The sequence below is a fragment of the Haliotis rufescens genome, unplaced genomic scaffold (genome assembly GCF_023055435.1).
Source record: "Haliotis rufescens isolate VD_foot unplaced genomic scaffold, xgHalRufe1.0.p SCAF_5, whole genome shotgun sequence".
Taxonomy (NCBI): domain Eukaryota; kingdom Metazoa; phylum Mollusca; class Gastropoda; order Lepetellida; family Haliotidae; genus Haliotis; species Haliotis rufescens.
The window spans coordinates 21,809,053-21,836,919 of NW_025964223.1; the positions used below are offsets into that span (position 1 = coordinate 21,809,053).

The 27,867-nt window shown below is 41.3% G+C and overlaps 1 protein-coding gene across 11 annotated transcripts in view; it reads left to right on the plus strand.

Moving 5' to 3' along the window:
- The window catches only part of LOC124112017 (rho GTPase-activating protein 20-like), a 276,303-nt gene extending 264,294 nt beyond the window's left edge, over positions 1-12,009 (plus strand). For all 11 annotated transcript variants that reach the window (XM_048384210.1, XM_048384211.1, XM_048384209.1 and 8 more), the window contains 6 exons: positions 227-400; positions 3,820-3,995; positions 4,432-4,593; positions 4,792-4,901; positions 6,453-6,769; positions 7,025-12,009. In XM_048384210.1, coding sequence (XP_048240167.1) covers positions 227-400; positions 3,820-3,995; positions 4,432-4,593; positions 4,792-4,901; positions 6,453-6,769; positions 7,025-9,990 — 3,905 coding nt within the window. In that variant the 3' untranslated portion in view covers positions 9,991-12,009. The remainder of the gene's footprint in view (positions 1-226; positions 401-3,819; positions 3,996-4,431; positions 4,594-4,791; positions 4,902-6,452; positions 6,770-7,024) is intronic.
- Positions 12,010-27,867: the final 15,858 nt, after the last annotated feature.

Here is a 27,867-nt window from a genome sequence, read left to right on the forward strand (position 1 = left end):
ATGTATTGCTAAAAGCGGCGTAAAACTAAACTCACTCACTGGTTACAATTAGTCACCAATGTAACCCATACTTGTAGGAGGGGACTAAGATCACAGACCTAACGTTATTTAGGTTTAGGCCTGTGCTAAGATGGATTGGATGAGATCTCCAGGCAGTAACACATTCCTTATATTGGACCAGTAATTAGATGAAATATTCCAGTCTAATACATTTCCCTGTGTTTAGGTCATGAGTACCCCTACGCCATCAAGTTGAGCCACGTGCGCGACCTGCTGAAGCCCAAGGGGGATGTAGACAGCGACGTTCTGTCCAACATGGATTCCATCATGGAAGAGTCGTCCAACTCCAAAGTCGAGTTTATTCTCAAACACAAGAAGTCCCCGAAGAAACACAGTCTTGGTAAGTGTAATGGTGCTAGCATCTTATTCCTCCCCACCCTTCTAATCATGTGGGTTCCTGGTAAAGTCTGCAAATAGCACTGTCTGTGTGACTTTACTTTTGTTGAATCATGTGGTTTTATTAATTCAGTGGCTTGTGATTTGAAACCTCTGATTGGTCAGAGGTATCTCAAATATGGTTAAAGCACCCTTTTTGTTCAGTGAATCATGTGGTTGCTTATAATTCTAATTTGAAACCTTTGATTGTGATTTGAAACCACCTTTTTAGAAGTCCTGGTAGAATGCAGCTTTTCTTTTCGTTGAATTATGACGATGTTGTGATTTGAAACCTCACATAGACCAAAACAGTCTCAAATTTCGTAGTACATTGCTAGTTTTTCTTTTCAATGAATCATGATGTGGTTGTTTTTGTCAATGTGATTTGAAATCTCTATTGTCGTGGTGACAACTTTCCTGTTCAGTAAATAATGTTGAAGTATCAGTGGTTCCTCTCCTACGGAAACAACTAAATTGATGACACCACACATTTCAACAGCATGTTCCGAAAAGAAACGTCCGCAAATAGTTTGTTGAAACACCAACGAGTATATCCTAATTAACACCGCAAACCAACAAATAATTAGGGTATTAGCATCGTGGAATCAGTTGTCTGTGTTGACACATATATGGCCATTGCACAGGCTGTGTTTGAGAATGACGCGCAGGATACGTCTACAAAGAGACTATCACGTCCAGGCATCAGGCCGGGGATAGGGGCTAAGTTTGACAGGCTGGAGTGTCAATTGGCCAAATGTTTGTCCATCAGATGCACCCTGGGACACTTGAGCACTTCCGTGATACTTGAGATGATCAACATATTGAAATAATCACTGCGCTGTTTGAGATTCATGTTCAGTTAAAATATTAATTTTTCGTTCGGCAAATTAAACGCATTTGATGAGAACCTGTAGCTTTTTGTAGTTGGTTTTGTTCAACTCTATGACATTTCATGTCCTTTTGCGACAAATCAATTGAATTTCTCACAGCCATCTATTTGAAAGTATCAGATTTTTTTTTAAATTTGAAGAATAAAAGCTCTAATGTATTATTTACCACAAAATAATTTGAAAATTCAAATAAATAAGAGACCAGTTATTTACTACAGGGTCAGGTGTGTCACATTTTTTGCGACAAATCAATTGAATTTCTCACAGCCATCTATTTGAAAGTATCAGATTTTTTTTTAAATTTGAAGAATAAAAGCTCTAATGTATTATTTACCACAAAATAATTTGAAAAATCAAATAAATAAGAGACCAGTTATTTACTACAGGGCCAGGTGTGTCACATTTTTTGCGACAAATCAATTGAATTTCTCACAGCCATCTATTTGAAAGTATCAGATTTTTTTTTAAATTTGAAGAATAAAAGCTCTAATGTATTATTTACCACAAAATAATTTGAAAAATCAAATAAATAAGAGACCAGTTATTTACTACAGGGTCAGGTGTGTCACATTTTTTGCGACAAATCAATTGAATTTCTCACAGCCATCTATTTGAAAGTATCAGATTTTTTTTTAAATTTGAAGAATAAAAGCTCTAATGTATTATTTACCACAAAATAATTTGAAAAATCAAATAAATAAGAGACCAGTTATTTACTACAGGGCCAGGTGTGTCACATTTTTTGCGACAAATCAATTGAATTTCTCACAGCCATCTATTTGAAAGTATCAGATTTTTTTTTAAATTTGAAGAATAAAAGCTCTAATGTATTATTTACCACAAAATAATTTGAAAAATCAAATAAATAAGAGACCAGTTATTTACTACAGGGTCAGGTGTGTCACATTTTTTGCGACAAATCAATTGAATTTCTCACAGCAATCTATTTGAAAGTATCAGATTTTTTTTTAAATTTGAAGAATAAAAGCTCTAATGTATTATTTACCACAAAATAATTTGAAAACTCAAATAAATAAGAGACCAGTTATTTACTACAGGGTCAGGTGTGTCACATTTTTTGCGACAAATCAATTGAATTTCTCACAGCCATCTATTTGAAAGTATCAGATTTTTTTTTAAATTTGAAGAATAAAAGCTCTAATGTATTATTTACCACAAAATAATTTGAAAAATCAAATAAATAAGAGACCAGTTATTTACTACAGGGTCAGGTGTGTCACATTTCTACTTAAAGGGCTGTAAAACAATACTTGGAAAGATGTATATGGACAAAATGAAATGTGACTTTGTGTAGTCAATTCTATCAATTTAAAGTCACCGATTCTAAAATAGATTAAATGTTTACCACAAAATCAGGCCAGCTTGGGCAGTTATTTGCGTGATGACTAAAATAGTCAGACAATCAAACCACAATTAGAACAGTGTTTTAATTGGCGGGCGGCCCCAGTCCCCTCCTCAAGACTAGCTAACGATCATGGGTAAGAAAGACGATGACCTTGGCTTGCTGTTTGTCCAGTTGTCCACTTGATGGCTGACATGTTTAATCTGGCTGACCACAATGTTTGAAGTTCATTTCACTTCTTGCTGTCTAACGACTGGCAATGACCTCTGATCAAAATGCTGTGACCCACAAAGGATAACGTGCTGTTGAATGTTTTTAATTTGCTGCCGATGATTTGTCGTTTTATGTACACTCCATTGTTCCCTCCAGCCATGTCTGCAATTGTCTTCATGAAGTTTGCCCATACCACTCTCAATTTCTGGTCTAAGTTATGTCCGAAAATATTTTGGAAAGATTTCAAAAGATTTGTATTTCCTTGTGGCAACCAATACAATTGATGGAAATTTTGAAAACAAACATTACGCTAACATCTTGAAATAAACTTTACAAATTTGGTCTTGTCAAGACTTGTCATTTAGAATCTGGTTAAATCAATCATTTTTAAGAAGATCCAGTGATATATTCAATGGATATCTTATCTATTAATTTAGCAATTTCAGTTGCATTCGCAAAGAGTAAATTATATTCACATTTTCAAAAACAAACACTTTTGAACAAATCTTGCAGTGAAATAAAGTGCTCTTGATATAAAAATAATAGAATGTGGGCTTATTTTACTTTATGATCCCAAGAGATTCCTTTTCGGCACCGTGGTGTAATAGTTTTCTGTACTCTAGAACCATGTATATTTGGTCGCCATGACAACGTTTTTTACAGTAATATTGCCCTGTGGAGGTCCTCAGCAACCTATGCTGGTCGATCGGATGGATCGGGTAGTCAGACTCGCTGATGTGGTTGATTGTTTGTCATTGTACCCAGACAACTGCAAGGACAAGATTCAGTTATTTACAGGCCGCCGTCATACAGCTGGAATATTGATGAGAGTGGCGTTAAATAACAAACAAAACAATAATTCTCAGTAATATATGACAGTCTTTAACAGTTTCTAACCATGATACTTCTCTATTATAGAGGACACATCTCAGAAGTCACTGAAGAAAGCCAAGAAGTCGCCGTTGTTGGCGTTGTTCAAGAAGAACAAGGATGAGAAGTCACAAGCACCGGGCTGTAGCAAACCTGGGAAGTTGTTCGAACGTCCCTTGGAGGAAGTTTGTGACGAACACTTCCAGCCACCCAAACCGATCATGGTAAGCCGGTGAAAAAACCAACATTGTCAATGAAATTTTGTCATTGCATCAATAACATGGAAGTGTTTGTTTATTATGGAGCAGTTAGTTAGCCTAGTGGTTAAAGTGTTGGTTAGATCCAGGTTTGATTCTCCACATTGGTATAATGTGTGAAGGTGTTCCCCTGCTGTGAGATAGCTGGAATATAGAGGCATAAAACTGTACTCACCCTCTCACTATCAGACACAAATGTACTTGAGATTCTGTTACACTAATAGTAATGATAATATATCCATTTATAATGCACCGTACCTTCCACTCGGTGAATACTCTAGGCGATACGTTATTTTTATCAGTGTGCACTCAAATTTTGTTGTTATCTCTATGGGGAGGTTACAATCAACAGTTTAAATTTATCTTAAACATGCATTTGACCTTACAAATATTTTGCTTTCAGGAACTTTTGACAATTTTGTTCCGAGAGGGCCCATTCACAGGTGGCATTTTACGGAAGTCTGCAAATGCACGCCAGATTCGTGAATTGCGTCAGAAGTTGGACAATGAGGAGGAGGTCAGCCTTGACCAGTACTCCCGCTATCTGATAGGTTCACTTGTCAAGGTAAGATTTTCCACACAACTAGCAATATGAATCAGGGCGGTCCTATATTATTTCTGGTAAATATGTTTCAAACGCTCATTTGACGTTGCGTGTTCTGTAAATGATCATTACATGTTAAAAAATGATTGTATATTGTTCATACTTTTATAATATTTATGAAGGATATATGTGATTTTAATGAATTTATTTTAATTTTAGGACTACTTCCGAACACTTCCAAGCTGCCTTCTGGGAGAAAATCTCCATGAGCATTGGGTGAAGACAGTGGAGATAGAAAATGAAGATGAGCGTCTGTCCCGTGTTATAGAGTGAGTGTCCAAAAATATGAACAGCCAAATCAGTTTCGATCACAAATACCAGGTTCCTTATTTTAAGGTGATGATATCATTCATTTTTTACTGATAAATTTTTAACCGAATTTTTCAAAGACAACTGTATGAAACATTAACTTGACACCATTATCTTGACCTTAAAAAATCAGTCATAGACAAAGAGGCTATGTGACAACTGGGACAAACGATGTTGAGGTCGTAATTTGTGTATTTGCACGGGCTATTTTCTGTGTGAAGCACACCTTTGTGAAAAAGTGTTCCAGATACTATTTACCAGTTAGCAAGCCTGGCCATTGTTTACGAGTCAACACCTTCATCACGTCGGCATGTGTGGCTATTAGCTTTGCACAGTCTTGTATTTTGAGCTAAGCTTAGTCATATTAGTAAACTTGGCCTTGTAATTAGCACCTCGTTTACTGAAAACCCAGATCACACTTTCAAACATTTACCAGTGTGTTGTTTACGGAATCTGACTTGTAACATAGGCAAGAATTAGGGTTGAGGACTCAAGCAAGGCTTTTCTGGTTCCCTTTAGACAACAACGTCATTAGTCACGATTTAGAATGTGCGTATGCTAAAACATCTCCAACAGTGGCGCTGACACTTCAACAGTAGCCTTGAAGGAAGGATTTCAGTATCTTGACATAGTTGGAGGCCATTTGCAGTGGTTTGGCTTTAAATGACGGACGAAGGGATTTGAACAAACACAAGTTGATGGGTAGACAGTATGTCGTGGACTTTATCTTGTCTTGTCCTGCATTCCACCTGCTTGGGATGCAGGGCCCAGAAGCATCCCTGTATAATACGACAGGTTCCCAACCCAGCGGCCGAGTTGTACATTGTTTGTCCTCTTCGTCCTATTTCAAGAATTTGAAACAATTGGAAAAAACAATCGGCGTTTAATATGGCTGTGTCAACATTGTTAATGATTTTTCTGCTCAGTTGTCTTTGTCTTAAGTCCTGACCCAGACTGTTGAAGGTTGCAGACTCATTAAAAATATTTGGAAAAGTGCAGGCATGTTTTAAGAGGATGCATATTTTTCTTTTTTCATCAAGTGATGTTGAAGTTTGTTTTGAATTCTTTGCCAGGCATTTGAACAGATAGACATGCATTTCTACTTGTTGAATAAAAAAAATGTAAGGAATTGTCTTACAAATGTATAAAATTGAGTTATTAATCCAGATAGCTAAGACGTTTTGGATTAGTATACACTAAGTATAATATGAGATTATTAATAGATTGAAATTACAGACTATCATAGAAAAACTGTTTCTTCTGCCAAGGTTGTAATTCTTTCAAATCAGATGGTATCAGTGGAATAAATATATTTATCAGTTCAAGTTTGTGCAGGGGGTGGCGAGGGGTTATAGTGTTTCAAAGTCTTGAGTTTGAATCCAACATGGGTACAATGAACAAAGCCAACTTTTGGGGTCTATGGTGATATTTTTTAAATAATTATAAAAGCGTGTGCAATCTTACTCCCTTATGCATCAGATGGTATATTTATTCCAACAATTCTGTTGCAGGCTGTACCAGGATTTGCCGTTGTGCAACCAGCACTTGCTGAAGCTGTTGATGAGTGTTCTGTACCAGATTGACCACCATCAGGACGTGAACATGATGAATGCCAATAATATCTCCGTCTGTATCGCCCCAAGTTTGCTGTGGAAGCAACAGGACGACATGGCCAATTATTCCATCAACGTGAGCTCTGTGGTCTCAGTGGTGGAGTTTATGATAAAAAATGTGTGCAGCGTGTTCGGAGACGATACTCCTCACTTGCTGGGTGAGGTGGACCACAAGATGAGGCAGGACTCTGGCACAGACTCAGACAGTCTCAATAGTGAGTGGAAATTTCATTTTGAAACACTTCCAATAAATATGTAATAAAAGTTACTTTTTCAAATCTGAACCTGTTCATAACAATCTTAATGCTATGACCCTTGTTAGTATAAGCTGAGAGTTTATAGTTTTGATTTTGGGATTGAAGCAGAAATAATCATGTTTAAAATTTTGTTCTTAAAAGTTATTCCTGTGTCTGTTTTACAGAAACAATTACATGAGTGACTGAATTAAGCATTGTGCTGTCTTGTTTCAGATGGCTTGAGACGAGACGACTCGTCCATTGACAGTTTGGTTGACCGTGACCTCTACACAGAAGCTGATGCCAGTCCCAAACTGGCCAAGAGTCATCTGTCCCCATCCAACCTAAGCCACGACTCGGGTCTGTCCCACAGTGACTCCCAACTCAATGACGAGGAGTGCGACTTCGACACCACCGAGCGGAAGATGTACCGTAGCACCTCCTACATGGACCATGACAACGACATATACACAAGGTCCATTGATAACATTGACAACCAGAACCCTGTACCCCCTCCACGATTTCGGCGAAAGAAGGAATATGTGCAGTCTTCAAGCTTTGACAACTACAACCGCCAGTATATCACATCATACTCCTCTGGTGCTCGTCTTTGTCATTCGCTGGAGCCAGAAGTGTTGCGTCAGATGCAGCATCAGAAAAGAATCTCATGTGACTCACTGCACAGCGTGGAAGAAAGCACGGAGGGTGAGAGTGAGAAGGATTTCTCTAGCCACCGGAAATCTGCTGACATTTATCTAATCAAGTCAGCCAGTGGTGCTCATCTTTACATGGACAGCGAGACCCTTCCTCGAGTGTCCTCTGTGGAGGGACAACCAGGCCGACAAGGCCGGGACAGACTGGTGCGGCAGTCATCCGTCACAGACAGTACACCTCCTCTCTCTCCTCATTCGAAGCACTCGTACGGTAGTTCATATGACAGTGTGTTGTCAGACTCTTCCTACATGCATGACCTGTCCCGAGGAACCTCCATCAATTCGGCTCCCCAGACGCCAGATGTGGATTCCGATCGAGTGTTGTGGTCACTGGAGGAGAGAGAGAGATCCAACTCGAATCCAACAACGCTGCATTCCAATGTGAACTTCACAGAAACAACATCGCCTAACAAACTGAGTGCAACCTACGGTGGATATTCTCTCAAGTCCATGCAGAACATGAGATACTTAGTTTCGCCTCCAGCATCTCCTGCTGTGGAAAGGAGGGCAAAGACTTCGGAGTCGGTGAAAGACCCAAGTGTGAGACATTCAATGCCAGCAGCAACTTATAAAACAACAGTGCAGAAAGAAGTCCCGGCAGTCACATCACCAGAGATTTCAATAACATACTGTTCCAGTGGCTCGGATGAGCGTCTTGATGACAATGACACTGATAAAGTGAGGAGAGCCAGTTTTGAAAGCGGTTCTTCATCCAGTGCTCCTGTTAAGCAGATCTCATTGTATTCACAGGGCCTCAGCTCTCAGTCACGACTGCAGGGGCAGAGGATGTCGCCAAGGAAAGACTCAAACCCAGTGAAAGCCAGTCATGACAGTGCTATTGTTTCACAAATCAGGAGAAATAGTTTAGAATCTGCTTCTAAAAGTGATGATGACTGTGAATCCAGGACTTCTAGCTTGCCTGATAGTTTGTCAAAGTCTAAGCTACTGAGGAACTTTGGCCGCAATTACGATTCTGAGTCAAAAACATCTTCTGAACATTTAGACTTTGAAAGCAAGCGGCCACATCAGCCCCCCTCCTACCAGGAAGCTTTAAGCAGGAACTATCGGATAAAACATGGGATTCCACTCATGGAGATTTCTGAACAAGATACTCAAAAACAGAAAGAGGCCAGTGCTCGTGCTGCAAAGCTTTACGCTGACTCTGTTAAGAAATATTATGGTGCTAGTGATGATTCCGAGAAAAGTGGCAATGTCATGAAGCAGACGTCACACCTAAAGCAGCACATTGAGCAGACATCGGACCCCGTCACCAAGACATACCGGACTGTTAGAGAGGAGAGTTCAAGTGTAGTCCAGGTCTTCAGTCCAGATGAGGATGGAGAAAAGGAAGATATTTATGTCACCCTTCGACATGATCAACTACGGAAAGATCCTCGGGAGGTATATAACCAATCCCGGAAGCTGTATGAACAACAGGCTACGGTGACTCCGAAGAATGAGGTTGAACTAGACCATGGGCCCTCATCCTGTTCCTCATCAAATTCTAGTGCTTTTTCTAAAACAAGTCTTTCATCCAGAGCAAGCTATGATGCAGAGTCTTCGCGATCCTATAAAACAGACTCTAAAGTATATTCGAAATCTGACAGTGTACGGACTAGTAACGAACCTACATCATTTTCAAAAGCGGAGCCCAGTGATAGGGTTAAGACCACTCTTAATTTGCCAAGTGTACATCGAAGTTTAAGTGACTCTGCTGACAGGCTTAACAAACTCAGTCGGTACAGTCCACGTGTGTCAAGGCGTGACTACGAACTTAACAAGGAGAATGAGGAACAGAGGGGGCGGACGGACACCAGCCCAGTGCACAGCGTACAGAGAGCAACCTACTTCTACCAACCAAGAGAGGAGAAACAGGCCTCCTCTTCTGCCTCTCAGAATCAGTATTCGTCTAAAGTGTCCTCTCAGAACGTTTCTACTTCATCCAGTGTGTCAAACTTGGACAAGTCCAAATGCAAAGCACGTAGTTTGGTTTCTGTAACTGTGAGCAATCCAACAGAAAGTAGTTCCTCTTCAGCCAGTCAAGACCTTCCGTGGAGTGTCAGTCAACTGAAGCAGAGGTTTGCTGAGAAGTCAGATGGTATCACAACCACAACCTCATCTCACTTTTATGCTCCTGAACAGAAAACCTCCCGCTCAGTGTCATCCGTCACAATAACATCTACCTCGCGTCCTGGCCCCCCACCTTACAAGTCCCCACCCCCCTTCCGGCGCCTTGCAGACAATTCACGCCTGAGCACGTCTAGTAATAGCAGTAACGGCAGTGCCAGCAATCATAGTTCTTCAACAAAGTCACACAAGTCTGTGTCAACTCGCAAATTTGGGCCACAATCCATAGACTATGGTTCTTTCTCGTCCTCCTCAGAAGACCTCGACACACTAACTCTGTATCCATTTCGACGGAAAGAGAGTGGAAGTGGTTTGTCTGATCAAGAAATAGACTGTTATACAGACATATCGTATGTCTAGCAGACGCCATCTTGGAGCAGACGTCACTTGCAGCAGACATTAGTGCGTGTGTGTGTGTTAGAGTTGAACAAGTGTAGAAAGTGTGCCAGAACCAGGACTCGAATGGAGTGAATGGAAGAATATGTGAACTTTGAACTTTGAACCTTGTAGAGCCTCACTGCCAATAACCTGCTGTCCTAGACTAGTTCAGTGCTGTCGTGGGATGTTCTTGGTCACTAGGACCCAGTTGTGCCGTGAAATATCCCTAGGACATTGTCACTAGGATGTGTCCTGTGTTACACTGAATGTGTTGTGGCTAATCCCATCCAACGTTGTCATTCACAGTATTTTGGCTTCCAGTTGTTCATATTGAACATTATTGATCACAATTGACTGCCATTCTTGGGACATGGTTGCAAGCAGAATCTTCCAGTCAAAGGAAAGGAAAGGAAGGTTTTGTTCTGCAAGGTCTTTTGCAGCATCTGATGTCACAATTAGGTTACACAACTTGTTTTCATGTTTGTAATTTCACTTCATAACAAATATCCCTTCAATGACAACATTAAAATTTGATTAATTTCACCAATCCTCATTTAACATCAATCAAATTAATATCTTCATTAAATTTAGGTATTTATTTTAATTAGTTATTAAAATTGTGAAATTGTAAAATATTGTGTGAGTAGGTTATGACCAGTGCACAGGCACAGTGAATTAAGCAACAAATAAATAGCTAGCAGATACATAACTTTTCTTATCAATATTGACTGTGACAGCTCTAGAAAATACAGCAACGACAAGTCACTATTCTTGTAGGAGAACAGATAGGTAGTATGCATAAGTGCGTATCACATATGGGACTGACTATGAAACATTTGTTTGTTTATTATCATTAAAAGATGAAAATATTGTTAATATGAAATATGAATTGAAATAAATAATTTCATGCAAACTGAAAGTGCTATATTAAGAACTAGATGATTTGACACGTAATGAGTTTATTTATTATTTTTTCTTGACTTTCTGTTTATGTAGTCATAGTTAAGACAGGATTTTGACTCAGATGGAATGTGATCCTACAAGAGGACAATTACTTATAATCACCATTTGTAAGACTCAGGCTTATGACTTTCGAAAACATTTCGTGACCGTGTCTTACAAAGGGGAAAGGTAGAAATCGTACAGTGATACGAATTTCTTTGACTTCTATATGCAAAGCATTGTGGGAGACTAAACATCCCACTTCAGCAATACCTCATCTTATTGTGTCATGTGATCAGCTCATGTGATCGGGTCATGTGACCTCAGCAATACTAACTTTTTAAGTCATATGAAATACTCATGTAGAATATATTGTATTCTGTGTAATATACAATTTGTACAAACGAGAGTAAATATGTATATAAGGTTGTATATTTGTTACACTTGTCGTTATGCCTTTGATAAGCAATAGCTTGCGAGATTTCACATCGAAAAAAACTTGGTGCATGTTCGTTGAACAAACAATGTATGAAAACTGGATCAAAATTTGCAATCTGTGCCTTTATTGATAATTGTTAATGCACTTTATTTGAGTTAGTGTTAAATTATTATTTTTGGTTTTATTGAAATGTACTTTTAAGTGTATACATCGTATCAAATTTATTAATTTAATTATGTTTGATTGTAATTATTGCATATTGTTGCACTGTGATATGAAAACATGCTAGATATCAAAATGGCTGATCAAGTGATGTTAAATCAATATTTAATCAAACGAAACCCCTCTGAGTGTTTTCCTATCAAGTGGTCACAGCATACCCACCACATTGTAAATTTTGTACGAGCATTTAATCATATCATGGAATGTCCAAACTTGTTGAAATAGTGGTTTACTTTGTTGATATTTTGGAAAGTTTAAGCTGTAAGAGTAGTCTCCCCTTGGCTGCCCAGTCTGCTTCACTGCAACTGTTGCATTATGGGATGTATTTTTATAGACTAGATCGTCTGAATGATTCAACTCATTAAATATATGCTGAATAAAAGTGCATTGTCTATGAATCATTTTTTTGTCATTGTTTGAAGAAGGATTGGGAGAAAATGAGACATTAAGAAAGAGACAGTTGTCTCCCCTTTGTGTCCAGTCTGAGAGGCGGATTGAGAGAAGTGAATGTTATGGAAGTCACATTCAACTATTTGGAGCTGTATCGCGGTTGCCTCTAAATAAGGTGGTATTGTCCTGGTGTAGTAGTGGTTGATAGCAGGAGCAACAACCCCTGTCAGATGTGTGAAGGAGTTGGTGGCGACATGGCTGCTACCAATTATCCCTCCATGGCAGTTGGAGGGACAGGTAGTGGGATTCAAACATTACATTCACAACTTATATGAAAAATGGATTAAACTGGGTTAAATAATCTCACTATTTTAAGTCTTTTACCCCATTAGGAGAAGATTTGATGATGCCTCCATAAAAGGTAATGTCAGGTGCAGGTTAATCCTATGCATCTTTGCCTGTCCAATCTAAATGAAGGATGCGTTTGTTCTTGAGCCAATCATATGTCAGCTTCGGCTTAATTGCCTTAATACCACCCATTTTCGGAAATTTTGATTCCACAAAACAAAACCACAAACACAAATATGCCTTGGAAGTTGATGCCATGGATGTACAAAGTATCCACAATATACTAGCTGGTCCTTAATTATTTACATTCGGAACTGGCTGTTTAAAAGATTGTTTTCGAGATACAGAAATCAGATATGCTGATTTGAATGCTTCGCTTAAAAGCTTCGATGCTGATTGACTAAAATCCCCGACCGAGGTGCCCTCAGATCTTCAGGCATATATATCTACTGGAGTACCAGATCTGATCTGTATTCAGAGTGGCAAGTCAGCTCTTTAACCAAAAGGCTACCCTGCCGCCCCTTGCTGTCTGGCAACATCCCACCCTGCCAGCCAGGTTTCATCTTGACCATCCGATCCTCATTTTAGTCAGCTGTAATGATGAGACACGATATTATTGAGATAAATTATTTTAAAATCTGAATTGAACAATCCAAATTCTTACCAGCAATTTGTGTGTTATAATGTTATATTTGGGATAACACTTTCTTTGTAAAGTACAGATTCTCTTGTGTGTTGTTTATGAAGTTATACTGGAATATGTAGCAGTTGCTTTTTATGAACCTCTGATTACATACAGTCGAACACGTTATCTCAACCTAGCGGGACAGTGTTGTAACCTCGAGATATCCGGACATAACGAGGTATGAACATCAGGGCAGATCAAGCAGCTGTATCATAGGTGAGGTGAGGTGAAATGGAGTTTAACGTCGCGTCCAAGATTATTGCACTTATATAGCGACGTGCATGCACGTGTAGGTGCGTGTGTGTGGCTGCTTGTACTAGTCCGGACTGATGACGATTTATAGTGCTAGCACAGTGAGATACCATGCCGCAGATTAACATGAATACCCCACTCAGACACAGTATACTGACTCAGTCCTTGTTTTAGCCCCTTAATGCCGAGCGCCAGACAGGGTAACAACAAGTACGTCTGTTGGTATGACGCGGCCGGGGATCGAATCCTGGCCCTTTCGCTCTCCGGGCGGACGCTCTACCATTAGACCACGGAGGCGGTCAGCTGTATCATAGACCCACAGCAATGCGACTGCATACACCAACACATTTCGATAAATAACCATTTGCTCTTAGTTCAAGAGCTCTCCATCAAATATAAAGCTGGATAATAGAAGGTCGAACTGAGAGACTAGGGAGAGGTTGAGAAGACCCGACAATGGTAACAACTCATCTCTGCCAACTCCCGAACAATAAAAGCCACACACACAAAATTTTCACTTTCATACGAAATCGTTACTTAAAGCAGATTCCATGGTACGATTTCGACTATATAATGACCATAGGTTGACTCAGACGTGTAGACGTGAGTGGGAGTCAACAATATTCCACTGTGACCTGGCTGTAAGGAATCGAGTAACGAGACACATTATACTGACTCCGAGCCGACGAGTCCTTGTTTTAGCCCCTTAAAGCCGACGCCAGGCAGTGTAACAACAAGAACCATCATTTTAACGGCTTTTGGTATGACGCGGCCGGGGATCGAACCCACGACCTTCCGCTCTACGGTCAGACGCTCTATCCACTAAAATTCGTCTTTGTTTGTAGACATCTTCGTCTGCAATAAATAGAACATTATAGCGGTGTTCACGTCATACTATGTTAACGACACTCGTGCCTAAATTCTGGTATTTAGACACTTGTGTCGTAAACATAGCATGACATGACCACTCATAGAATATCCTCTATGTATCATATTTGTCATGTTAACTACGGTACTTGACGATTAAACAATGTGACTTCCTTTGTTATTCCTCTGCTGAGCACCTGGAACGCGCCATTCTTGTAATTCTGAATCCTAGTCCCATGAGAGCGTCACGGGTTTTTACCTATTTTGCGAATGTCTCTAAAAATTACGTCTTACAAGGATATTCCGAGCCGACCAGTCCTTGTGTTCTCCTCTTAATGCCGAACGCCAGGCAGGGTAACAACAAGTATACCATCTTTTTAACGTCTTTTGGTATGACGCGGCCGGGGTGTCGAACTGCCGACCTCATTCGATAAACAATGGCACAGGTGGGGGATAGTGGCACGTAATATTCCCACCAAATTGGTGTGAGTGGGTGAAGTCACCAGTCTTGGCTTTACGCTAATTTGAGTTTCAACGAGTTTTCACGTTTATAATCTTCATCCCTTTCTTCTAAATGAAGCGGGGGCACGGGTGGCCTAGACGTCTAATGCGATTCGTTGTGCAGTCCCTTGGGCACGCCAGAAACCTATGATTGTGGGTTCGAATCCCGGTTCGCCCCGATTATGTTTCTAGGTTTGTCAGCACCATACCCGTGCTCGTAGGTTTCACCGAAAGGGTAAACGTCTGAGACCTGTATCACTTCGGGCTTTCCTCCCACATTAAGCTGACACGCCATGATATATCTGGCATACTGTTAAAAGCGGCGTTAAACCCAACTCACTCCTACTTTGATGCATGGCAGAGGGCTATTCACGTGACCAAGGAGGGTCCTCGAACTTCATATTTGCCACCCTATGCCGTCACGTCTCGTCTGTGCAAAAACTTATCATCGGCTTTCATAAATCGTAGTTATAAGTGAACCAATTTTAATTTTAGACGGATTGTTATCGATGTCGTGAAACCTGCCACGGTGGTGGATAATGGTCCAGTTCGAGCTGTCGTGGAGGTACGTGTACATGATTAATCTTATATGATACTTAGTAACAGAAACTCATTATGATGTCGTTGTTGCAGCTGATTCTGAGCCAGGAATTCAGTGGCCATTGCCCGAAAAACAAGTACAGTAAAATACGTTTATAACGAACACGCTTATAACAAACTGACGGATATTACGAACTTAATTAAGGTCCCGGCCATTTGCTGTATAGATGTTGTATATATGCTTAGAACAACTACGGTTATAACGAACTAAAATTAGTGGTCCATTTGAGTTCGTTATAACCGTAGTTTACTATACTATAAGTGATTGAACTCTAAGTCATTATTCTCATTATGTACAATTATTATAGAAACGTTATTTATCAACCATAACATGATTTAAGTCGGAGATTCTGATTCTGTGATAGTTCTGAAATATTACTAAATGCGGCTTAAACCCATTCTCACTCGGTTATTCGTGACCGCCTCCGTGGTCTAGTGGTAGAGCGTCCGCCCGGAGAGCGGAAGGTCCGGGGTTCGATCCCCGCCCGCGTCATACCAAAAGACGTTAAAAGATGTTACTTGTTGTTACCCTGTCTGGCGCTCGGCATTAAGGGGCCAAACCAAGGACTGGTCGGCTGGGAGTCAGTATACTGTGTCTGAGTGGGGTATTCATGCGGCATAGTAACTCGTTGTGCTAGCACTATAAATCGGCATCAGTCCGGACTAGTACAAGCAGCCACACACACACGTGCATGCACGTCGCTATATAAGTGCAATAATCTTGGATGCGAAGTTAAACCCCATTTCACCTCACCTTTAAGACACACGGCGATCAACTTGCTGTAATATAGGAAGAGTGAGTGAGCATGGTTTTACACCGCTTTTAGCAATATTCCAGCAATATCCCGGCCGGGGACACCGGAAAATGGGCTTTACACATTCCCATATCGGGAATCGAACCCGGGTCTTCGGCGTGACGAGCCAACGCTAACCACTAGGCTACCCCACCGCCCCTAATATCGGAAGAACGCCCAAAATGATAGTCCGTAGACCTGAAATCCACCAATATGGATATGTTCCTGACAAATCCAAGAACCATGAGCAAGGTGAATCCGGAATTCGAACCCATGGACAGTATATCCTGTCATTATAAAGGGACGCAACTCGGCACAGCGAATGGGCTACCCGTGCTACCAAAAGTAGGATATTAATGTTTGTTTTGTGGTCTTTTTTACTATCGACATCTGTTGAGGTGAATAAGGTAGCGTGTTCTAGCATTAGAGTCACAATTAATGACGTTACTGATATTTATGGCCCAGTGTGAATTTCGGATCAGTGTGAATGGCGTCAATTTTCATATGCCAGTAATGCCAGTTACATTCTAATCATCATCTTTTGGGCGGTGGGGTAGCCTAGTGGTTAAAGCGTTCGCTCGTCACGCCGAAGACACGGGTTCGATTCCCCTCATGGGTAAAAAAGTGTGAAGCCCATTTATTGTACACCCCCACCCACCACCCTACCCTCACCCCCACCCCCACCACAACCCGCCGTGATATTGCTGCAGGCGGCGTCAAACAATACTCACTCTAATCGTCACCATATACTATAGACAGGCAACAAGTCGAGGACCGGGTAAATAGGAAGCAGAACCACTGTATGTTGTCGCACTGGTGTGACGAAGTGATATTCATGACTCGACTTTTTCACTGGATTTAATATCCTGCCACCGCTTAGAAGTTGCCGTCGAATTGGTCATTTATTTAAGTTGAATTGAACGTGGAGCACATCGGGCACCCAATAGTTATGTCATTTGAAGTTCATTTGTGTCATTTATTTAAGCAGTTCCGTAAAATGACGATAGATGTAGCAAGAGAAATATTGCTTACAAAATATTCAATTAAATTGGATGGTAATGAAGCCTAGTGGTTAAGGCGCCACCCGTCGTTTCGAAGACCCGGGTTCAATTCCCCAAATGCGTACGATGTGTAACGCCAATTCTTGTGTTGTCCGCCATAGTATTGAGGTAATATCGATAAAAGAGGCCTTATACCTGACAAACTCATACAGGAACATGCAAGTTCAGAGAAACAATTATGTTTTTTGAATCAAACACTGTAAAAAACGCATTCACTGGCTGAACTTACTGTGCGCGTGATACCTATTACACTGACAATGAAAATAGATCGTTGTTGAAACTGAGCTTGTTTCAACAGCGCTATACATGGACTGTTTGTTTGGATACATACAGCGTAAAAACTATTTAGAGAACATGACGTCTGAGTAACTGTCCCTTTGTTCTCAGGTACGCCGTTCATTTCCTCGACGGCCCAGCGTGTAAACATGGCGTTTGTTTCACTCTTTAGAAACTGTAAAAAAATATTTTGACAAAAAAGGTGTGATTTAATTCTAGATTTGTTATGTCACGGTTTCTGTGTCTGTCGTGTTGAGTCACCGGGTCGTATTTAGAATATGATGTAATTGCAAAGGTCAATTACGTAGCGTTGCGAACTATTCCGGTGCAATGTCAAGGTTGGGCAAAGTGCACTCCTTAATGTAAGATGGGCGAAATCGTCCAAAATGATTTGGCGCTGAAATGATCAACTACATTTTCAACCATATCCCGACGAACCTTGCCGCACACCCTCCATCTGCTTGAAAACAGACTATCATCCTCAATACAGCCTCGACCCAGTATGACCGTTTTCATCACTACAGTGTTTCGTGCCTGTAGGGGGCACGGGTGGCCCAGTCGTCTAAGGCGCCGCGATTCGCTGTGCAGAGTTGCGTTCCTTGGGCACGCCAGAAACCTATGATTGCGGGTTCGAATCCCGGTTCGCCCTGATTATGTGTCTAGGTTTGTCAGCACCATACCCGTGCTCGTGGGTTTCACCGAAGTGGTAAACGTCTTAGACCTGCATCACTTCGGGCTTTCCTCCCACATTAAGCTGACACGCCGTGATATAACTGGAATACTGTTAAAAGCGGCGTTAAACACAACTCACTCACTCACTCACTCACTCACTCGTGCCTGTAACTCTTATTTATTTGTAATCATTTCAAATATTTCAAGGAGCCATATCATGCAAGTTATCATGCAAGTTACGCTGTATGTATTGGACAAGGATAATGAATCAGCTGGGATATGACTGGAGTGAGTGAGTGAGGAAAGCCCGAAGTGATGCTTGGCTCAGACGTTTACCACTTCGGTGAAACCCACGAGCACGGGGATGGTGCTGACAAACCTAGAAACATAATCGGGGCGAACCGGGATTCGAACCCACAATCATAGGTTTCTGGCGTGCCCAAGGGACGCAACTCTGCACAGCGAATCGCGGCGCCTGAGACGACTGGGCCACCCGTGCCCCCCGGATATGACTGGAACAGTTGTTGACGGTGATGTGAAATGCCCATTAAGCATCATTTAAAATTCATTATAAGCACGCACGCACGTCGCGCGCACGCACACACACACACATGTATTTATGTATATGTGTATGTGAGTTTATTGAAATAACCTTAACTGACGAGAAAACGAAACGGTACCAACCAACATGGTCTGTTCCTAAAAACAGAACAGGACCAATGACAAGGAAGAGATTAAAAGACATGAATTAACAACATCATTACAAGTTATGCGTGAATGAGAGTACAAATGAAGGTATTGTGTCCATAGTTTGGAGGATGGGGTCAGTTGTTCAGTATTCGATCACCCATCAAGACTGAAACAGACACGTGAAACTCCAATTATCCCATAGTATCCGTGACGTGTCAGTCAGTGTCGTGTATACCCACCACGAGCACGCCCCAACTGATCGAAGGGCAGGAGATGTGATTCGTCTGATTTTAAGACATGGGATTCGATGCCATTCTTCTCGGAGGGTCTGTGCGCACAGATCTTTGTTATTAAGGCTAGCGACCTGGCCGTGCTCTAATTTGACGGGACCCGTGAAGATTCCGGGGTAGAATTGGTCTTCAGCAACCCATGCTTGCCGTAAAAGGTGACTATGCTTGTCGTAAAAGGCGACTAACGGGATTGGGTGGACAGGCTCGCTGACTTGGTTGATGCATGTCATAGTTCCCAATTGCGTGGATCGATGCTCATGATATTAATCACTGGAATGTCTGGCCCAGACTCGATTATTTACAGACCGCCGTCATATAGCTGGAATATTGCTGAGTGCGGCGTTAAACAACAAACCAAAATCTAATTTGACGGTCAAGGTGAACCCATAGGTGTCCTACAAGTGATAAGGCTGGTGCTTGTGCTGGCCAATACACGATGTTGATGGGGCCTTGTGTTATCTTGCCCAAACAGGGTCGGGGGATTCTGTTGCAAGAACGGTAGAGATTGGTCAATGTAACGCTATCCAGTGATGTTTCCGTAAACAATCACCAGATCTGTCTTGACTTGGCTTCAAAAGCCGCCCAAACCATATTTCTGCCACCTCGTAAAGGTAGACATCTTGAACGCAACAACGTGACGTTCGTTCTTCTCGTCGGCGGTAGACACACACGCTTCCATCTGCTCGGAAAAGCTGGAATCTTCTCTTTCCTGAGAACATGACTCTTTGCCAGTTTCTATTCTACCAGCGTCGCAGTGTTCGTTATATCTCGTCTTGAAGTGGCCTGTAAACTCTGATAAGTGTAGCGACGAAATCTCCTGGACACTGTCCAGCGACTGACCAGAGGAATGTCGCAGCTGATGACGTTCCGGGTGGTGATTCCACAATGGTGCAGACAGGTTGTCTGCCACTCCTAGGCCTATCTCTCGTCCGCCCAGTCTGCCTGTAACGGGCCATGAGCCTGGTGTCTGTCATAGTCTCCAGCCAAAACACCTTCGGCGTGGCCATGCGTTGCTCATTAATGAATCACACCAACGGCTTGTTCTCTCTGCTGAAGCGTTAACCTCAGCATGTTATTTATCACTGTCCAATGGGTTGGGTGTGAATAAACAGTACATCGTTCCTTTTATAGATATTAAGTTTCACTTTCACAAGTTACCTTGATCAGGGTACTGTAGCACGTTCATTACTCGGGAAATTGTTTTGGTTGAGTTTGGGCGATTGATTCTCAAACATTGTGTGACACCATTCGGGGTTTGGACCCAACGTGTGATTTTCTACCTAGGTGTGTCGCTAAGCTATGTGATCTGCTACCTGGATGATGTGTCGCTAGCTATGTAATTTGCTACCTTAATTTATGTCTGTAGGTATGTGATATACTACGTAGGTATGTAGCTAGCTATATGCTTTGCTACCAAAATGAGATGATGTGTCGCTAACTGTGAGATTTACTACCTACATACTCGTATGTCGCTAGCTATTTGATATACTACCTAGATGATATGTCGCTGGCTATGTGATATACTACCTAGATGACATGTAGCTAGCTATGTGATATACTACCTAGATGATAAGTCGCTAGCTATTTCATATACTACCTAGATGCTATGTCCCTAGCTATTTGATATACTATCTAGATGATAATTCGCTAGCTATTTCATATACTACCTAGATGATAAGTCGCTAGCTATGTGATATACTACCTAGATGATATGTCGCTAGCTATTTTATATACTACCTAGATGATAAGTCGCTAGCTATGCGATATATTACCTAGATGATATGTCGCTAGCTATTTCATATACTACCTAGATGATATGTCGCTTGCTATGTGATTTGCTGTCTAGACGATACATGTATGTCGCCGCCCTTGTGATACAACAAGCATAGGTTGCTGAGGACATAGTCTTAGGAATTCCCACTATAGGTGATACGTTCACAGTAGGCGATGCAGATACAGCAAACCTATAATCAAAATTCGGTTATTCGGACATCTGGCATATTTCAGGTTTGATTCAGTTACACAATCTGGGTGTGATTGGCTTGTTTCAAAGTTACCGTATTTCCTCTATTAGACGCCCGGGCTTCTATGTATTCCGGACAAGCCTTTGACCCGGCGTCTATTAGAGGCCCGGCGTCTATTGGAGGCCCGGCTTCTATTAATACCCCCATTTCACTATGACCCCGAATGTCCCGAATCGTCACGAAATGGAAATATTTTGAGTTTGTAGATATTGTATCAAGTGATCGACCCGGCGTCTATTAGAGGCCCGGCTTCTATTTTTTTGCACTGAACAATTGACCCGGCTTCTGTTAGAGGCCCAGCGTCTAATAGGGGAAATACGGTATAGGACAATTCAATGCAAGTGCGACCGGGATCGTTCATACTGGAGACAGACATGTTTAACAAACTCTATGTTTTGTAATATCTTTACGCCTAAATCCCTAGACTTTAGCCAAAGGGGGCGCACCAGACACAACCGTCTATTGTGTTACAGGAATTCCCTTCTTTTCAAAGCCAACCCACACGCGACAATACCAAAAAGGTGGAATCAAAGGATCGGACGTCAATAGTATTCATTTTTTGCCATTTTCAACTGTTTTAAGAAGGGGCTTATTGAGGGTCTGGAAACGACAGGGAGCTCTGAGAAAGTGAAGGGAAGACACATACTTGGAGCCTTGTTTCTTTTAAAAATTGGGATATTTTCTCTTTGTTGACGACAACAACTAAATACGACCACGGAAATAGGAACGATTAGGTTAGTTAAACGAAACCCTCCAAGAAAATAGATTGTACTTAACACCTATAGTATGTGTCCTATAGTGTCCTATAGTATGATCTCGTGGTGTTTTCATATTGATATACCACACTGAAAGGAGTGAGTGAGTATGGTTTTACGCCGCTTTTAACAATATTCCAGCAATATCACGGCGGGGGACACCAGAAATGGGCTTCACACATTGTACCCATGTTAGGAATCGAACCCGGGTCTTCGACATGACAAGCAAACGCTTTAACCACTTGGCTACCCGACCGCTCCGGCACTGAATAGATAAAAGTAGGTACCAATGACATATGTCAGACAGATCACAAACAAAGATGACCCCATGCTGGAGAACTAGAGACATGAACTAGTAACGTGAACAGCTATTGGACTACACTCCTGATTGCATGTGGAGCCAGGGAGCCAAACTTGGATCCAAGGAGCCATACTTCTTGTATTTGAAAAGAATTCCTGTTAAAACCTCCCAAAAACTAAATTCCACTCTTACATCCCAAAATGTTGGATTGAAAAATACTTGTATAAGAAAACAATCCATCCATTTCTCTTCTGTTTAAGTCAATAACTTAGAATGCTCATCTTTTAAAGATGGACTCTTCGCGGTATAAATAGGTTCAATGTCCAGTAAGGTATTGACATTCTAATTAGCGTTTCTATGTCAAATTACGACATTGTTTACGTGTAATTAGGGTACTCAATAAATGCTAGAATGATCGACATAATGAAATTTGATTTAACAGATTACGTTATTTTTGTATTAAATTTAACGACTGACTTTTAGGCAGGATAAAGTCTCCCTTTTAGAAGAATTATGGTACATTATATTTCAACATAAAATGAAAATGTTGCATTTTTTCATTTTTGCAATTAGCGAAAGACAGCGCTCTCTCTCAAGAAAAGGCTCCAGATATGTATTGGGTTTTTTTTCGTTATTTCGTTTTCACATACTAGTAAATGGTACCTCGTTAAAGGTTTTCAGAATTTCTTATCTGGGTTCAAGTGTGAGTGCACGTGCATCAACATCCTGTTTAGTGACAATGTAGTATTCAACATATGTGTTAAGTGGTGTGGAATATACGACACGCGCGGTCAGTCTCCGGGGGAATAGTGCAAACACGTATAGCTATGTCGGACAGTGTGGACATGAACTGTAACCCACTGTGATTTCGTATCTGTGTCAATATTTCCCCAGTAATCCCATCATATCTCGCCATGCTGTTGGCCACTTGATACACCATAGTCGGAGTAGATGACCGGCTTTAAAGCCGGACAGGAAATAATAAACATATTTCCCTCTCCCAACACAAAAAGCCATCTTTGAAACGGCCGATCTGACAGGGTAGTAGAACAACCATCACCTACTGATAATATTGACAATGAACATCCGTCAACGACCTGCCCAAACCTAGCCGTGTCGAACAGAATTCAGAAAATGCACAACTTTTCACACCAACAGCCGCGACGATACAGGAAGACATACCTCATCAGGCGTGTCTGTTTCACGTCTGCTTCTTCCCGCGCTAAATTGGTGAAAGAATGTCATTTGAAGATTGGCGAGCAAAGACCTTCATTGACAGCATGTGTTTGCAGATTCGGGAGGCGAGCGAAAGGAGCTGGTATTAACTCCCAAACGGGCAGGGGCAATTTTCACCCGTGTGTACCAATATCGTACCGACATCGCTGCAGCAGAGGTTGTTGTTGCGGAAGCGGTGTTTAGGGTTGGGTGTCATGTTATCGGATGTTCCTGTCATGGCCAAGGTTGCACAACGATTACTTAACCCCAAACAAATGAGTCAATCAATGGCTTGTGTAATTTTGGCACCACCTCAATTAGGTCTTGTTTTTCAAGTAACGTAACCTTAAACGTTGATGTTTTCGTAATTGGCAGTTTTTGGAGATCTTTGGATTTTTGGGAAGGCTAGTTAATTCTTTTTCTTTTGTACGAGCCAGGAAGTATTTTGAAGAATATGAAAAAGGCGAATTGTTTGGAGGATCTCTTTCTGTCCAGCAGTGTCAAGGTTCTCGATCAACAGCATCCGTAATTTTGACATTGAGAAACACCATCCCCGTTTGACATTGTTCAGTGACAATGATCATTACATGGTTTTTAACCAAATGATCCTTTAACTAACTGAAAAATATCAACTGAGTGATCAATCAGTTTCATACTTGTAGACGGTTTGTTTGTTTGTTGTTTAACGCCTCACTGTAATAATCGTGCCTGGACCAGACAGTCAAAAATATTTTTTTTAACCAAATTATCCTTTAACTAAATGAAAACTATCACTGAATTATTAATCAATTTCATACTTGTAGGCGGTTTGTTTGTTTGTTGTTTAACGGCACACTCACCAATATTCTAGCTATATAACGGCGGTCTGTAAATAATCATGTCTGGACCAGACAAGTTCAGTGATTGATATCATGAGCATCGCTCAACGCAATTTGGATACGATGACATGCATCAATCAAGTCAGTGAGCCGGACCCCCGATCCCGTTAGCCGCCTCTTACGACAAGCATAATCGCCTCTTACGACCAGCATGGATTAATGAAGACCTATTCTAACCCGGATCCGCACGGGTCATAAGCATAGGTACTTGTACCCCAGAGTTCCAAATGGGCGCAACAATAGTACCCGTCACGACAGCTACATCAACGTAACCAGGGCTGCGGGTCTTTCCTCATTAAACTGTCTTAGGGAATATGGAGGGTGGGGTGAAATAAGGTTTCACGTTCAAGATTATTTCACTCATACTGCGACGTGTGTGTGTGTGAGTATGACTTCTGGTATACTGGTCAGGCCTTTTGTCAGTTTTAGAGTGCTAGCCCACTGATAGTTTAACATAGATAGCCCACGCCGACCAGTTCTTGTTTAAGCCCTTTAATACCGTGCGCCAGGCAGGGTATAACAAGTACCATATTTTAACATCGCTTGATTTGACGCGGCCAGGGGATCGAACCACCGACCTTCCGCTCTCCAGGGAGACGCGTTATCAACTACACCAAGGTTAAGGATTTTAGATAATAGAAAAACAAAACACAATAAATGTATGTAGAAGAAGAAAAAGCGCAAATGTTTCTGTTCAAGGACGGGTGATAATACCACAACCTCTCTTCATACCGGCTTCTCCCTCTAACAGAATCCTCACTTCGGATATAGCACCTTGTCTTTATAGTGTTCTCTTCCCTGTGAATGGAAACGTCGATGCCACACAAGTGTTCATGCTTCTGTCTCTGCAACCTGACGAATGCAACACGTGTCCCGTGAAAAGATGGAATCGACAGAGTAAAATACCACCGTACATCTCATTGGGAAGACACGCAGGCGTCTCGGTAAGAGGATGCATTGATGTCCGACTTCTCGCGCTGTGTAGGAGTTCTGTCTGAAAACATACACAACAAGCGTTGACAAAATGTATATTTGCTGCATACAGTAAAATACGTTTATAACGAACACGCTTATAACAACTGACGGATATTACGAACTTAATATTTGGTCCCGGCTATTTGCTGTATGGATGTTGTATATATGCTTATAACGAACTACGGTTATAACGAACAAAAATTAGTGGTCCATTTAGTTCGTTATAACCGTAGTTTACTGTATTTTAAATGTATAAGAGTTCAAATTATTTTCACACTGTAGTCAGCAATAACTCAATTATATATACACGTGAATTAATCGGGAAGGTAAACACATGACTGACAGTATGAGCAGCAACCCAGCCGTCGGGGTACAATGACACAAAATCAACCAGCAATAAATATATATTTATATATCAATCGGGAAATTCCAGTTTGAGCAACGATCCCGCCGCCGAGATACACTGACACAAAATTCCGTTTTCAAGTAGATTGGTTGGATTGTTGTTCCAGCTATATGGCGGCGGACCCGACAATCCAGTGATTGATATCATGAGCATCGATCCATCCATTCGGGATCGATGACATGCATCAACCAAGTCAACGAGTCCGACCATCCGATTCCGTTATATATTAGTCGCCTTTTACGACAAGCATAGTCGCCTTTTACGGCAAGCATGGGTTGCTGAAGACCTATTCTACCCGGGATCTTCAAGGGTGTCGACAACTAAAGGATACTTGGATCCTATTCTGCCGCGGAATACCATTAGCGTGAACTAGTGCGTCAGTATTACCAAATACCTAAGTTAGTTCATGTAAGACTAATTTTGAACCTGATTAATACACGAACTGGAAACTGTATATTGTATTCTTTATATATACGTTTATCAAAAAGAAACTGCTGCACTTGATTTAACATATTGTCAATACCAAGGTTTAAATGTGGTCAAAGTATAGTCTCTCGATTGTGGACCAAATTTACCTTTCGATAAATTGAGTTGTTTTTAATCACCACGTGTTCATAGTTTGTTTTTATAATGCACGTGCAAATCGTTATAAACCCGTGCCTCCACTCCATACTGCTGAATGGGTGCAACAAATTGTCTTAGGGGTACAATTATAAGACGACTGAAAGGTTTATTTATTTATCTTTCATTAGCATGCACAACAACAAAATGAACTCAAGAATAAGGTCACGTGGTAGACTATGTTGCACTTAGTACGCGTCTCACCTGCGTGACGTCACAGGTTCAGACCCAGGTGTAACAATGCTAATAACGTGGCACCACTGAGCCTGTATCAAGGCGCTGGCACAACCCACCCATCGCCACGACTTTAACAAATTTCTTTTTATTCTTTGTCGTAATACCAACGATTTCCTCAAACGTTCACATCAGAGCGACATAAGAATGCCTCACGCGACAAGCAGGGTTTTTTTTCTCGGGGGACATACCGTCGACAGACGAGGGCTCACAACCGGGAAGTGAACGTCGTTCATGATGTCGGGGTGCAAACTGACGACGATGTGATGAAGCTTTAATAGAACTGCGAGGTATGAGCGCTTAACACTGATACATTAGAACAGTATTAACAAGTGCACAACCACTCGTAGCAGCGTGCACTGGTGCAGACAAGGGGATTGGTCCAATTCAAAGTGATTTTTAATGCAATTTCCCCAATACGGCTTAAGGAAGATTTAACAAATATAAAAATTATTTTCTTAAAAGATTTTCCGAAATCCTTGTTTCAAACTAAAATGCATCATGTGTGAACATGTGATGTGTTTCTTAACATGTACGTTCGACGCAAAGCCGAATTAAGCAGAGACGTTCAACTTTCTCCAGAAAGATATACACTTGCTTTTTTCCTCATTGTTACAATATTTATGACGCCTGTGATAAGATCATGTTCCTTTCATGAATGGAAGCAATTAGCAAATACAACAGTTCTAAATCCTACAGATTTGTCTGTCAAGCCTGTAGCAGGTCTGATGCAGGAAATACAGCATTCACAATGGGGACCAAAGGGGTAACATCTGATTTAACAAAGTGCAAGTTGTTGTATTTATATCTTTTGTGTTACAGCAACATGCATGTGATTCAGTTGGTGGCTTCTGAAGCATTCTTGTTCCTTTAACAGGTTAAGTCTGAAGAGTCATGTGGTAGCGGTGTTGCGTCAAGGAAAAGATTCCTATTTAGGATTTTAAACATTTAATTAACTTTCTTCCTTTTATTTTTGCTAGGTATGTTAAGGCACCCAATGCATCCATTACAGGTGCATGACATTGCTATAGAAAACATCTCATAAACATTCATATAAGCTGTCCGCCGGTCTCGATATGACGTGGGTTGAAGATCCCTCTATCTGACATAGAGGGTAGCTAAAACCATGTCCACAATGGGGACCGGCTGACAACGAATTTATCCTACCGCACAACTAACTATGGTGCAGGTGTGTCTTATGCATGCATGTTTTGATCCGAATCGGCAAGAATACTACAGTTAGGCATTTATCCTCTTCCTTCTTTGGCCGATTCGCTGTGCAGAGTTGCGTCCCTTGGGCACGCCAGAAACCTATGATTGTGGGTTCGAATCCCGGTTCGCCCCGATTATGTTTCTAGGTTTGTCAGCACCATACCCGTGCTCATGGGTTTCACCAAAGTGGTAAACGTCTTAGACCTGCA